Source organism: Leuresthes tenuis, unplaced genomic scaffold (genome assembly GCF_036924035.1).
Source record: "Leuresthes tenuis unplaced genomic scaffold, fLeuTen1.0.hap1 SCAF_11, whole genome shotgun sequence".
Lineage (NCBI taxonomy): Eukaryota > Metazoa > Chordata > Actinopteri > Atheriniformes > Atherinopsidae > Leuresthes > Leuresthes tenuis.
This window is the reverse complement of record NW_027325365.1, coordinates 23591411-23606289: the sequence shown is the minus strand read 5'-3', so window position 1 is coordinate 23606289 and position 14879 is coordinate 23591411. Positions and strand designations below refer to the sequence as shown.

At 41.8% G+C, this 14879-nt stretch overlaps 3 protein-coding genes across 3 annotated transcripts in view; 2 read left to right on the top strand and 1 right to left on the bottom strand.

Annotated features, from left to right (window-relative positions):
• Nucleotides 1-14879, top strand: part of pigg (phosphatidylinositol glycan anchor biosynthesis class G (EMM blood group)) — a 154951-nt gene that overhangs the window by 107752 nt on the left and 32320 nt on the right. The gene's annotated exons all lie outside the window — the stretch shown is intronic.
• On the top strand, nucleotides 207-11709 carry ctsf (cathepsin F). The gene is made up of 19 exons (XM_072395303.1): nucleotides 207-583; nucleotides 1266-1376; nucleotides 1696-1777; nucleotides 3536-3597; nucleotides 3759-3831; nucleotides 4021-4134; nucleotides 4263-4411; nucleotides 4570-4666; nucleotides 5211-5291; nucleotides 5466-5585; nucleotides 5674-5738; nucleotides 5987-6077; nucleotides 6229-6287; nucleotides 6375-6446; nucleotides 8002-8140; nucleotides 8838-8950; nucleotides 9166-9274; nucleotides 10029-10137; nucleotides 10223-11709. Exons 1-19 carry the CDS (start codon nucleotides 335-337, stop codon nucleotides 10458-10460), a joined length of 2133 nt encoding a protein of 710 aa, XP_072251404.1. The 5' UTR covers nucleotides 207-334; the 3' UTR covers nucleotides 10461-11709.
• LOC140318393 (N-acetyllactosaminide beta-1,3-N-acetylglucosaminyltransferase 2-like) lies at nucleotides 11830-14214 on the bottom strand. The gene is made up of 2 exons (XM_072396198.1): nucleotides 14072-14214; nucleotides 11830-13332 (listed from the first exon to the last, which is right to left on the bottom strand). The coding sequence occupies exon 2, from the start codon at nucleotides 13326-13328 to the stop codon at nucleotides 11937-11939; it is 1392 nt and encodes a 463-aa protein (XP_072252299.1). The 5' UTR covers nucleotides 13329-13332; nucleotides 14072-14214; the 3' UTR covers nucleotides 11830-11936.

Sequence of the window (14879 nt, the reverse complement as noted above, 5' to 3'; positions counted from 1 at the left end):
TGATTGTTCTTGCACCCATTTTTTCAAGACCTGATAAGCATTTCAGACGGGTATTCTCTAACATCATAATGCATAAACTATTACGTGATTTGTTAAGCGGTTATTACCAACCCAATTCAGGGTGTTGTGTTTCTTTAACGCACCCCTGTCGTTGTTGTTCTCAGTCTCCTCCCACATGCAGCATCATTTGTTTGGCAACAGAGATGATCCATTTGTATAACGAGGACAGTTAACCTATTATCGATTGTATTTCCACGAAAATAAACGCTGTTTTTAACCGAGCGCAGACTGAACACGGGTCCTTTCTCGTTTTTGACAGCACACAGAGACCAATATGGTGGTCGGATTTCGTTGCTGTCTGCTAACGCTGTGGCTTGCCCTGGCCGCGGTACCGGGCCCGGTTCTCGGGCTGGGTGAAGACCTCGACCGGCCTCTTTTCGGGCCTCCCGGTTCTCCTATTCGTCTGCATGAGTCCGACCCGGGCTTAAGGAAGGCACTGGTTTTCGCAGAGGAGCGATACAACCGGGGCTCCAACGCCATGCACCTTCGCAGAGTCAGCCGGTTAATCTCTGCCACCAAACAGGTCAAATGAGTCAAGAGTTATGTCTTGTAATCCAACATGTCGTCATTTCCCTTTATCATAGGACAAGAAATACATTTCTATTTATTAAACCGATTTATTACATTAGCATAAGGGCCAGTTGATGTATGCTCAGTTTTTGTAAACAACAGTGACAGTGGGTGTCTACTTAGAGCTGGGTCACGTTAGCAAAAGTTAGCGAGTCAGGCCGGAAATAAGGAGATTTGTTTTCAAAATAAAAGTATAAACGACACGCTACAACGCACGTGTTCATGTACTGTTGCTACTGTTGAAAGGTAAACTCGCACGACTTTATTCCACTTTTCTCAGAAAATGAACCAGCTTGTGATATACTTTAATCTGGGCTATTTCTTAGACTTCTGAATCAGATTACATGCAGTATAACTCCCCCCTAAATATAGTGATATTTTGATCTCGACGGGAAGTCAAATGCTTGAGTTCAAAAGAACTTTACACTACGGTCGATATGTACAAGATGCGCTGATCTCCACTCAGGTTTCCACACAGACAAAAGTGGCTTTTATAATGCACAACAACACAAAATATTGTTTAGTCTGGAGACTTTCCATTCAATCAAACTCACATTGTGCCACCATTAGAATATGTGAAGTCAAGTGTCTATAAATGCATTACTGAGTGCCTCTTTGTTTTTCTGTTTTTCCAGTTGGTTAAGGGAATCCGTTACACTTTAACAGTGGAACTCAGCAACACCCAGTGTAAGAAATCCACCATGCTGAGGACATGTGACTTCTATCCCGAGTCTCAGCAACTCAAGGTAGGATTTGTGCCTGTAAGAGAGACAGAGATTAAGCCAGAAGCCGAAAGTAGCTCGCCATGTAGCAGCAGAATATCTTTGTTTGCTCAGCAGAGATGTCACCAGCCATTTGGTCTTGTGACAGGAGTTTGACTTGGAGTCACCCCTCAGGCCTCATGTCCACATGCATTCATGTACAACACTGACACACAAGCTGCTTTTTCTGTTCCTTTGTTCCAGAATGGTCGACGCCTGATTCTGTTTTTTTTTTTCAAAACCTTTGTTGCATACAAAATAAATATGCATTGTTTCTCTTTTATTTCTGTTTCTTATATTTCAGACAGAGGTATGCGTCTTTGAAGTATGGGATATTCCCTGGCAGGGCACTTCAACCTTGCTCAAACAGAAGTGTGAGCCTAAAGGTCAGTCAGAAGCAAGGAAGCAGCCAAAACGGCTGGTCCATGCCTTTGCTTTACCAGTGTACAACATCTGCCACTTCTGTGACTCACAGTGGCTGGGTTTTTTCCCCTGTTCTGTTGTCTAATCTGAAGAGGTTTAGATGAGCTATTGTTATTGTTGATTTATTGCTGCAAGTGTTATGGCAGCAGTCTGTTCAGTTGAAAACTGGACAAACCAATGCATGGACAATACTGTGCAAAAGTCTGGAGAAACCCCTTCAATTCTTTATATTTTACTTTCGAGCAGTCAGGCTTTCTTGTTGTCTTTTAGTGGTCTTTCTGAAGGTCTTTCAAAGTTTGTCTTTGGACATTGGCTTCTTTTTCACTAATTTTCAGTCCAGTCCTTGTACCTGACCATTTTCAGAGAACTTGGCTGCTTTTGTGTTTGTTTGTTTTTTTGTGAAGCTACTTAAAACGGACCTCTTAATTTGTCAGTGACTGAATTATCCTCTGGGATCAATAAAGCTTTCTGATTCTGATAGAAAAAATGTCACAAAGACACATAATTTGTTCCCATTTCTTTGGTTATATCTATGAAAAATACCAAAAAAAAAAAAAACACAGGTTGACAGATAGAAAATGTTATTTTTGCACCAATAAGGTGATTCCCAAAGAGATGTTAGCTGAAAACTTAGCATATCTCAGCATGGTGTGTTCATAATAAGACTGAGGAAACGGGACATGTGGAGGACAAAAGAATAAGTGTTAGACCAAAATTAAAGTATCTACAGCAGACGAACAGTATCTGAAAGTGATGTCCTTAAGAAGGTTCAGCTGAGACCTGAGAGATGCATCTGGACCTTCAGCTGATCCATCTACTGTTCACTGAAGCCTCGTCAGAAATGGTCTCCATGGAAGGGTGGCTGTCAAGAAGCCATTATCAAGGAAGGGAAACAGGGAGAAAAGGCTGGGCTATTCCAAATGACACGAGAAGTGGACTGAAAATCAGTGGCAACAGGTCTTATGGAGGGATGAATCCTCCCCAGAGCCCGGACCTCAACATTATTGAAGCAGTGTGGGATCATCTGACAGAGAACAGAACAAAAAGCAGCCGACATCCAAAGAAGAGCTTTGGGATGTCCTTTAAGAAGCCTGGTGAACTATTCCTGAAGACTCCTTAACGAAATGAGAGAAAGCTTGTCTAGGAAGATTCAGACTGTGTTGAAGAATAAAGGTGCTCAGTCCAAACATTGACTTTCAAGCTTGTTAGAACTGTACAAACATTGTTTTTGACTTTTATACTGTTTCTCCATATCTGTTTTGATAAATGTCTGCGCTTGTTTCCTATAGGGGTGGCTCGAAACTTCTGCACAGTACTGTAAAGGAACTAATCCTATATTTGAACTGGTTCCGACAAGTGGCCAGTTTGTTCAGGCTTGTTTGTTGGACCTGACCTTCATGTTATGTAACTCTAATATTTACCAGTCTGGCTGATAAGTAATCAGCCAAATCAAAGAGATAAATTAGGTAAAAGGTGATGAGCCCATGTCTAATGTCAGCTCGCATCCTTTTAAAGAACCCCACTGCTGTAGAACCAGTGTGTCATTTACACTTCTAAGATGCCAGGCATGAGCAGAAATAAATCAGAAAAATCTAATATGCCAAATTAGATTTGATATTTCAAAAACTTTGGAGTCGTTGCACATTTTTAACACAAAACCAGAGCACTCATGTTGGATACCGTCACAATGAACATGTGCTACTTGATGTTTCTCTTCTCAGTTGATGCTGAAGTAGAGGGGACCAACAAGGTGAAGGATCTATCCAAAAGCCAGACTCCAGAGGTAAAAGTAATGTTGCACTGAGTACATTAACAGGCCTGACAACATGTTATCTCTTTCTCATGTGCCCCAGCACGGAAACTTTTCTGATCATTTTGAGCTAGAGATGGAGCATCAACATTGTGTTGCTGACTGAGTGTTTATGGCTGATCTTTGTCTGGTAGGAGTCTGTGGAGCTGCTGGGCCAGTTTAAAGAGTTCATGGTTAAATACAACAAGGTCTACAGCAGCCAGGAGGGTGAGTGGTGACACGAATTCAGAACGTGGGCATTCAGAGCAGGGGGCTACCAAGTATATCACACCCCTTTGTACATGCACTGAACCTTTAATATACATAAAATGTCAAAATAATTATAGAGGGCAGTAGAACAGAGTATTTAATTGGGAGATATCAAATGATTTTAAATCAGTGTTTTTGATCTGCCAGAAGCCGACCGTCGTTTGCGAATCTTCCACGAGAACCTGAAGACGGCTGAGAAGCTCCAGTCTTTGGATCAAGGTTCAGCTGAGTACGGAGTCACCAAGTTCAGTGACCTAACTGGTGCGTGACTGTGCTTCCATTTCCACAGTTTCCGATGAGCAAACGCACCTTCTGCTTTTCATGTGTTTCATCAGTTCCTCTGTAATAACACTGAGGTTTGACTGCTCTCCCTATCTGCATTTCTCCAGAGGAGGAGTTTCGCTCCATATATCTAAACCCGCTCCTGAGTCAGTGGACTCTCCACCAGCCAATGAAACCAGCTTCCCCTGCCAAAAGCCCCGCCCCTGACAGCTGGGATTGGCGCGATCATGGAGCTGTCAGTCCTGTTAAGAACCAGGTGCGAACAAACAGAAGACGTCACCGTTGGGTGTTCACCTTGAACCTCTGGCTTATAAGAAATAACTGCCGCCTGCCGCATATTAATGCTGATCAGTGTGTGTTTGTGTGTGTGTGTGTGTGTGTGTGTGTGTGTGTGTGTGTGTGTGTGTGTTGCAGGGTATGTGTGGATCCTGTTGGGCATTTTCTGTCACAGGAAACATTGAAGGCCAGTGGTTCCTAAAAAATGGATCTTTGCTGTCACTTTCTGAACAAGGTAACACACATCTGCACAGATCTAAGTGTACAAGGGCAGAGCAGGTGTTCAATAACTTTTTCCAACCCACGTATTAAAAGATCCTGTTTTTTTATGTTCATTTTTCTCTTTTTGGACAAATGCTGGAGTGACTTAGGGCTCAAACGTGAAGGTCAGATCTATCTACCAAAAAATGAGCAGGTGTTAGGAGGCAGTTGGGGTGGTGGGTGGCATTAAAACAAACGCTGTTACCTGCGAGGGTTTTAATAGGAAACTACTCTTGTCCTGCAATTTTACCTCGGATATCACGTTTTTATTCTGTTTAATCTCATCATGTGGGTTTGAGTTTAACACCAGCCCAGTCACAAGGAAAGAAGGCATGTACACAATGTATACGTGTTTTTGAAAATACGTAAATGCCTTCGTATGGCGCGGTCGGAAATATAATGTTGGCTTCTAGAGATCTACAATGGCAACATTTGTCCTGCAAAATGTTGGCTAAGTTTTTGCTGTATTGAAAAAAAAAACAGATGGTTTGATCGGCTCATCCATCTGTCTTTTTCAGAGCTGGTTGACTGTGACGGGCTGGACCAGGCATGCAGAGGCGGACTGCCATCAAATGCTTACGAAGCTATTGAGAAGCTCGGTAAGAAGCTTGTGCACGTTTTTCACTTTATGCAAAATGGTGAGATTTATACAGGCATACATAGATTTGGTGTATATGCCAGAAGATATTTGAAGAAAAAACTATTTCATCTGAGAACCATTAAGCGCAAACGTCTTTTAACCTTTTGAACTTTGACCTCCATTTGTGTTTCAGGTGGTCTGGAGACTGAAACGGATTACTCATACACCGGGCACAAGCAGAGGTGCGACTTCACCGACAGGAAGGTGGCAGCCTACATCAACAGCTCTGTGGAGCTGTCCAAAGATGAGACGGGTGAGTTGGGCCTAAAACCCAGTGATCTTTGCAGGGGTTAAACTGGCCAGTTTTTATTACTTTCCTTTTCTTTTCCTTTTCTCCTCAGAGATCGCAGCGTGGCTGGCTGAGAATGGACCAATCTCTGTTGCTCTGAATGCCTTTGCAATGCAGGTGAGCGGTTTTATCATTGCTATCATGTTTTTAGCAGTTTTACAGATAAATTCAGTGCTTTACATCACAATTTTTCCATATAATTTAATCAGCTTTTGCTATTCAGTGTTTCAGCCTTTGGGAAAATATTTTTTTGTTACCATCTTTGCAAAACAGACATGAAAAGATTTTAATGTCTGTATGCATTTGATTTAGGCCACATAATTTGGGGATTTCATTTGTTTAAATTGTCTCTTTTATTCCTGTAGTTCTACAGGAAGGGTGTGTCTCATCCTTTGAAGATCTTCTGCAACCCTTGGATGATTGACCACGCTGTGCTGCTGGTGGGATATGGAAAGCGTAAGTGTTTTTCCTCTGGTTTTCCCTCATTTTATTGAACTGCTTTTACCCCTGAAAAGGAAAGGATGTTTGTTGTGTTTGTCAACATAAGGAGAGATGGTTTTCTGAAAAGTATTTTAAGAAAACCGCATGGATGTTTCTGTGTTTTCAGGTAATGGCACCCCATTCTGGGCCATCAAAAACAGCTGGGGGGAGGATTATGGAGAGCAGGTAAGACAATAACATCCACCAGCACCATTTTCTCTTTGATGTAAGATCATAACACTTTATTATATCATCTGTTTCTCTCATCCACAGGGTTACTACTACCTCTACAGGGGGTCCAAAGCTTGTGGCATCAACACGATGTGCTCATCTGCTGTAGTCGTCTAAACCACCAACTCACATTGTGGATCCAAACACATACACATAGTACACGTACTGCAGCTGCAAGCGGTTCCACCTCAACATTAAGGACACAGACATTTAAGAAGAATCCTCAAAGATCAAAGTCAGACACATGAAGTCCTTCTTATGCTTCTCTTCCGTCAAACCGGGTCGTGTATTTTAACCTCATACGCCTCAAGCCACTTTTAAGAAATCGTACCAGCTCTGATAAAGCTAGCTTTTATGTCCTACTGAAATTTGACAGTATTTTAAACTAGATTTTGTGTGCAGGTTTGATTCCGTTATTCCAGCAGATTTCAGCGACTCTTGTGTATAGGCAGTATTGGTTGTAACTCATCTCTACTAACAGTAACTGAGCCTCGCTCCCGGAGTCTTACTAACTTTAGTTAGACTTCTATCTGGTCTGCTTTCTTGGAAGTTTGTTAATAGTGTTTGTGCTTTTGTGCTTAGAGTTTATTCTTTCCTTCTTTTCCCCCCTGGTAATATAGGACTTTGGTTTTACTGTGGTCTTCTCATTACTACAAAGCTGGAATGTAATTGTACCAACTGCTGTTAGAGTGAGCAATGAGTGAAGATTGAATAAAAAACAGTGAAATACCAATGATTTGTTGCAATTGATTATTTCTTAGTTGTATTTGGAATTATCCTGTGGGGCTGCACAGTGGTGTGGTGGTTAACATCGTCACCTAATAGCAAGAAGGTACCTGTTTTAAATCCCAGCTGGGGCCGTTCTGCATGGAGTTAGCATGTTCTCCCTGTGGCCTCTCTGTGGGTACTCCATCTTCCTCCCACCATCCAAGAACATGCATGTTAGGTTGATTGGGGATTCTAAATCGTCCCAAGGAGTGAGTGTGAGCGTGCATGGTCATATGTCTCATTTGTCTCTGTGATGGACTCTCGATCAATGACAGCTGGGATAGGCTCCATACTCTGCAACCCTGACTTGGATTAAGCAGGTATAGAAAATGGATGGAATTAATCTGTTGAAAATACACACAAATGCTTTCACCACTTTTTGTTACAGTGGTGAAATATTGTTTATAGTCTTCAGCCATAAGTATTGCTGGACCCCTTTATTATACAATTAAATAAATGTATGGGGAGAAATTATTTTACAGGTTCATTCGATTTAATATGTGTATTTTGATGAAAACAGAAGGGCTGTGGTCACTTGCTACAGGAACACGTTTAAATGTCGGTGATCTTGAACAGTACTCAAATAGGAAAAAAAATCAATTTCCCAAGATGCAAAGGCACAACTCTGGAAGAACTAATGTGTGTTTAGCAATAGATTTTAGAAATAAAATGAATGTGTTTATACCATGATCAGACAGGTGTTAACTAATCCGTATAGGACTAACTTAAAGTCTAATGTAGTCGTGTTTATCTGAAAAGTGACATGTTTGACCTTCATTACGCAGCCTTTCAGCCAATAGAGAAGACGCATAAAGAACTACCTTTATTTTTAGAATTAAAGACCATTTGACACCGGAAGTGTTTTGTTTTCCGTCGCTCTGCGTGTTCCAAGAAAATATGAACGCACGCGGTTCTACTTTTAGTGACTGAAAACTTGAAGTTCTCGTTTTCCTTTTTCTGTAGCGAGTTTTTCCGCCACTATTGGGTATTTTTTGCTGCTTTAAACGGACACCGTCAGCGTTTCTGTTTTCCCTCTCAAGGTAGGACCCCGACCTCGGTGGTTATGGTATGTTTCAGGATAGCTAACGTTAGCATTCGGCTAAGTTGTCAGTTTCAGGAGTCAAGAACCGAACAGAGATACTTGGTACGGAGGAAATAGGAAGCGTGTTTACCTCTTTAACTATAACTGGAATTATAGCGAGAACATTGCTATCAGATAACTAATGTGAGTGACTGAGGTTAGCCAGTTACCTCAGACTCGTGTGTTTATAGGTGCAACGCCACATTCTGTGACTCTACGTATGATGGACCGAATAGCATTTTCCTGTTTAGCCACTCTATCTCTTTTGACCCTCTGTTGTATGTCCGAATGCGTGAAAAAACGGCCTAGTTCCTGAAAAGGTTATATGAACTGCAAAATGTTCCTACAGTGGGAATGCGCCTATTGTTTTCCGAGTGTTGTGGCATCCCACAAATTCTATAAATTCACATTTGATAATTAGTAATATTTGGGCTCGTTGTGGTGTCAGAAATTGCTCACCATTAGGTGACTGAATGTTGAAAAGCTACCCACAGAGGCTTATAGGTTTGTGTTATTGAAGCTATGGAACAGTTTTCCACCACTTTTCAACACTTAGGAATAGGAAAGAATATTTGAAAATGTAATGTAAGGAATAGCAATAGCAATAGATCTGGAATTCTCGTAGCTTTATGACCTCCTGTTGTCTTCTTTCTCAGCTGGCAAAAGAAGTCCATCATTTATAATGTCACAGGCCACCAAACGCAAACACGTTGTTAAGGAAGTTCTGGGAGACTTCGTCACACCCACAGAAAACCAGCAGATTGTAAAGGTACATTTATTTATTATTCATTCTGTTTTTTTAACTGCAGTCTAGTTATTAGTATGACGTTAACAAAAACGCCTACAAATGCATTTTATCAGAATAATCTGTAATGCTAGCACATAGAAGTGTTTTTATGGCCTTGGTGAGTCAAAATAAAAGTTTGGGGGGGGTGGCAGAAGTAGTGTCAGTGCAAACCTTTATCTCTGGCGCGTTTCTAACAGGTTATCGGTAGCCGTGGCAACAACCTCCATGAAACCATCACGGCTCAGGGTGAGACCTTCCTGGTGAGCATGCCGACCAAGTTCCGCAAAAACATCTGGATCAAGAGAGGTAAAAGATCCGTATTGTACATGTTTGCTTTATGAAGTGATAATCTAGGGACCTGAATTAAAGATGGCTGATGATAATATTGTGCTCTTTTGACTTGCTGCTACAGTTCTATGTTAAACCCCTGTATATATATATATATATATATATATATGTTTATGTTTATGTATATGTAGTATGTCATCTCCTTTGACTCTTTTTTTTTTTCTATACAAACCCTGAATGTTGTCAGGTCGTCAAGCAGATCGAGACTGTTGACGAGATTCTGCTCGACAGCAAGCACAAACACTTCTAGATATGTAATCAACATTTCTTGACTGGCAAACAAAACTTCTGAGCTTGCAAACATTACACTTCATTGTGTTTTGTAACACTAATTTGATTGCAAACCTGCTCTCTTTAAGTATATAATAAAGGCACAAAACTAACTTGGTGTTTGCTCCACAGCACAAGAAGGTCATTTCTTTCCCACCAGTATCTTGTTTTCTACCTTTTTCCTGTTGATATGTGGCTGCTGTGTGTAAACGCCATCATATTACTGGTGTTCCACCAGTGTATGGATCAACAGTTTGGACTGTAGATTTAAAAAGCTTTCTTTAATTATTATTTTCTTCAAGTGAACATATATTCCAACGTAAGGGGCCAATACGTCAATAATGTAATCCCAAACACGTTAGTAATTACCTAGATAAGACATCTCTGACTGTACGGTTACTTCTTCTTCTTCACTGTTAAACTGCGTGCTCTGATTCCTCAGGTCATTATGTGATTGTGGATCCTATTGAGGAAGGAGAGAAGGTGAAGGCAGAGATCAGCTTTATTCTCTACAAAGATCACATTCAGTATCTGCAGAAGCAGCAGCTTTGGTAGGTGGAAACACAAACACACATGTAAAGACACACCATGTACGTGTCCTAATCCACGGTGACTTTTTCCTGGACCTCCCTCCAGGCCAGAGGAGTTCATGGAGGAGCAGTCGCCGCAGGACAAAATGGACAAACGGCAGGGAAGGGGAGAGGAGACGGAAGAAAAGGACGAAGAGGAGGAAGGCAGTGAGTCTGAGGACGACGAGAGCGACCTCTTTGTAAATACTAACCGCTGCAACTACCAGTACAGCGAAAGTGATGAGGAGGACAGTGAAGATGAGGAAGAGGGAAGGACAGAAAACGGATCTCAGCTGGCACATTAAGGGAAGGACGACGGAGAGTGTGGACTGTGGAGAGGACGCAGCCCTGTGCTCTGCTGTCATCACGGACTGATTCATTGTTGATTTCAAACGTCGCCCCTTATGCTGCAGCTCCCTATGCAAGTCGTGGGAGAGTCCATCGAAGCTTTGATTGGCTGGGCTTGTTCAATGAACTTAATAATTCGTGCTTGTACAAGCGATCCCTAAAACAATCTGTTGTGTTAAAATGGAGCTGAAATTCAACAAAAAAAACCACATTGGATACGTTCCGGTTGTCGGTGCATTTGAACATGACTATTCATCCTCTTCAGAAGAACAAACTTCATCTGTTAGTGCATCACTCCAAGAGCTTATTGTCACCACTTTAATATGAAATGCATTCCAGTCATGTTTGACTTTGGTTGCTGTTCAACAAAGTTGTCCCGGGAGTTTTGATCATGAGATGAATGCGGTCGTTAGCTTTAGTTTCAGCGGCCCGTGTGTCACACAGTGTGGTCTCCTGCTGTACTGTGGATATCAGTCAGTTGCAGATGAAAGTTAGGACAAAGATTCATGCTACAGCTGTGTGCCCAACACTAAGATTCACTATCATCCTGATCATGTGTTCAGCTTTTTATCCTGAATGTTTCTTTTGTTTCATTCAAGCTGTTTTTTTTTTCTTCTGGAAGCTGTTGTGCTGTTGTAATAATTTAAGTAAACACACTCATGACACGTTTTCCAGATGTACTACATTCCAAATGTCAGTGGAGCCAGTTGAACCTGACCTGGGTGCTTAGCTGTAAAAACACAAACTCCATCTTTTGCTGAAGGACTAAGCTTTGCTGTACTGAAAGGGTGCGTGTGTGTTTCCGCTCACCACCAAGGGCATAACACTCCGGACACCTGTTTCCTCTGTTAGTTGTTGTAGCTCGAGCAAAGAATAAGGAGAGGAATCTCCTTTTGATTTAATTCACTTGCAGAAAAAGTGTGGTCATGATGGATAGGTTAGAAAATGGACAGCAAGATTGTTTTATTGTCATTCCAGAACATGTTATACAGGAAAGGGAAGAAAACAACTGAGAGCTGCTCCACTGCAGCCATCACTGAGCAGTATCCTGTCCACTCTGCTAAAACAAAGACATTCACCACCAATAAATTCAGGAGCTTTTAACAGACGCATTCACATTTTGAGGGTGGAAACAGCCTCATTGTCTCTTGAGAAAAGTTATCAATTTGCAGGTAACACCTTATGATGAAGTTCTTAGAAATAAAACACTCTGCTTGAAAACGCGCACATTCACTTGGCAAAATAAGACGGCCGCTTTAAAATCCATGTAAAATACAATGTTGGTAATGATGTTGCAATGAAGTAAAACCCGTGTCTGTTATGCAATTTCTTTTTTTTAACCCTGGTTTCACACTGTTTTGGTTGAACACAGCTGATGGGAGCAAACAGAGGAAGGCACTAACTGAAACCGTGTCACCACTTTAAGTCAAAGGTTAAAACGCTGCCACAAGACGGTCTTCTGCATTGATTTTCTTGTCGGCAGACCTCAGAGGCACGTCCTGACACTGCCTCTGTGTCCTTTGCATGTCAGCCCACAAGGAAACGATCTGTTCGGGGGTTCGTTTGTGGACCATCAGGATGGTGTGGTATGAACACAGCTCTTCGCCTTCATTTTTAGGGAAGTCAAATGTGAGGAAGGCAGGGTTGTGAACAGGGAGGGCATGAAGTCGAATCATACACATCCCTACGTAGACATCGTCGATGGGAAACAGGTGAACCGTTTTCGATATATTGTAGAGCCGTTTAGCCAACAGGCCTGAGTACACCAACCCTCCCCCACCTGGATACAAAGGATAGAACCCTTTGTAGAAGGTGTCTGGGATAAAGTACTTGGAACTTTTCACTCGGTTGGGTTTGGCTGACCCTATGACCTCTCCAACCATGAAGTCTTCCAAAGTGTTGAGTGCTTGGGACTTCTCAAGCTGACTCTGGAGGTAGGTGATCAACTTCGGGGTGTTGATAAAGACGTCATCGTCTCCCTTAAAAATAAAGTGAATGCGATTGCAGTGGCGTGAAAACCAGCTCCAGAAGAGCACGTCCTTCAAGGTGAGGTTGAAAAATGTGTCTTTAAAGTCCCACTGCAGAATGTCTCCGTAATGCTTACTCTCTGTCTTCAGAAAATCAGACATATCCATACTCAGCTGGTCGTTGTCTTCTTTGCCGAGCAGGAACACTCTGCGAACGTACCCACCGAGTACTCCTTCACTGCTTCTGTTCGTCTTCTGTCCCTCCACCCATCCCACCCGGCCCCAAGTCTGTCGGATGGCTTGCCGTTTCTTAAGGTTACATTCTGTTGTCTTGATGGCCAAGAGAACCAGAGGGGGCTCTCTCTCTTCCTTTGCCTTAGCTCCACATACTCCATCTGGCTGAATGAGGATGGGGTAGTTCCTCTTTTGCATGTATCTTACAAACTCTTGTATCTGCTTAGGAAAATGCTCAAAGTTTTTCCTCATGTTATCCATTATGGTGACTTGAGCAAAACTTTGCCCCAGTAAGGAATCACCGACGCTGCTTCTTGGAGATCTCGCCTTGTTTCTGCGGGGGTGCAGGATGGGGTTGAAATCATAGTCGATGACCTGCTGGAGCTGATTCCAGAAAGCATCACTGTCGAGGTGGTGCTTCCAGAAAGTTTTGGGTAATGGGGCAAAGCTGCCATTATTTACGTTTCCTGGGGCAACAAAGTGAAGATCAAGCTGGGAGTTCATAGTGACTGTCATGTTCAAACACACCATGACGGCAACATAGATGATTAGCAGGGCCAGGCAGACGCATGGTGTGCACACACAGATCAGGATGTTACGCAGGCGACAGCAACGTCGTGCCATTCAGCTGAAAACACATAAAGAGTGTGTTAGTGTGCAGAAATACCACGGCATCAATAGAAAGTCTTCAAAAGCTTTCTAAGATAAGATAAAGATTCCTTTATTGTCGCTATACGTCGGCATCGTACACCTCATGTAAGTGAGATGTGTTGGCCTTTAATTTTTGATGATGTTACAAAAATCTGCCATCTACTTTTGTTTGTTGCTGTGAAATGTGGAGAATTGTGTAGAGAATGATGGAAATGAAATAAACCAAAGCTTAACAAAATGTGGAAAAAGTTTTTTGAAGAGGATTGTGAAAAAAAAATCGACATCAAATGTGCAATGATATTTTGGTGTGAAGTGACAGATCAAAGTCATGGGGAGGAGAGGGAAAGAAATGACTGGCAAAGCCTTTAAAGTTAGCAAACAAGTCTTACAAACAGGTCTATCATGTTGCATTGTTGACTGGTAAATTTGATCTTCAAACAGAGTTTGCTATTTTGGCAAGCAAATGTGACTGTTCAGTTGTTAAGTACATCTGTGAGTCAGAACTGACACTATGGAAAACTCAACCTGCTCAGCAAGATTGTAAAGTCCTAGTCAAATTTATTTGTACAGCACATTTCATGTGCATAGACACATGAGAAAAGAAATGTTTTTAACCTGGATTTAAAAATGTCTACATTTGGTTTAATTAAGAATAAGACCACAGGATATCCTGTTTTTTATCCTGAATGCTGAATAAAAAGAGTTTCTCAGCTTACCTGTTTAAAACGGAGGCTCCCTTATTCACCAAATACTCATCTGTTTACCATCACTGTAGCTGTTCACGCTAGTAATCTCCTGGCCGTATGATAGAGCTATTCGTACAGAGAGGAAATCAAGTTCTGTCTCTATCAAGAAGAGAAAGAAAAAGAAAAAATACAGCTGTAACGCAGAGTCAGACGAGTGGACTCAAGAATTGTCTGATGGCTAATGAAGCTGCAGGGTTAATGGGAATGGGGCTGAGCTTTGACAGTGAGGTGTGTGCAGGATGAATACACCCACTAACAAACAGAAAGCAAACACAATGTGTTATTTCATACCTTTATGCTCAGATGATGTCTGCAACAAACAGGAGGCAAGACAGCAATATCTGTAAAAGAGGATAACAAAAATGAAACTCATAACATTTGTTATGAGTTGAGCTGCTGATGTCTCTACACTGCCTTAGGACTGCAATGAAAGGGGATACTTCTCAATTATTAAGTAATAAAGATGCTGCTTTGTTTAATCGTGAGGAAAAAAAATATACTACATCATCCAAATCAAAAACGGAAGAAGACTGTTACTCAACAATGTCAAACAAGCATGCTTCCTGACAGCTCACACATAACGGCTGAGAGGCATGCGCCAAGAACCGGTGTAACAGCTAGTCAGTACTTGCATACTTTCAGCAGAAACTGAATTTCCTGTTGATGTGATTGACGGCTGGCTATTCACAGTGACATCATTTGGAAAGATCCTGAGCCATGCTTTCATCGGGTCAAACAGGAATTGAAAAGGTGGGAAACAGGTTTGAAACATTTGTCT

Excerpts from the sequence above, each read along its gene's own strand:
- ctsf (XM_072395303.1), top strand. The coding sequence starts at position 335 with ATGGTGGTCGGATTTCGTTGCTGTCTGCTAACGCTGTGGCTTGCCCTG. Across the intron at positions 1,778-3,535 it reads ACAGAAGTGTGAGCCTAAAG|TTGATGCTGAAGTAGAGGGG; the intron begins GTCAGTCAGAAG and ends TTCTCTTCTCAG. Across the intron at positions 4,135-4,262 it reads CAAGTTCAGTGACCTAACTG|AGGAGGAGTTTCGCTCCATA; the intron begins GTGCGTGACTGT and ends GCATTTCTCCAG.
- LOC140318393 (XM_072396198.1), bottom strand. The coding sequence starts at position 13,328 with ATGGCACGACGTTGCTGTCGCCTGCGTAACATCCTGATCTGTGTGTGC.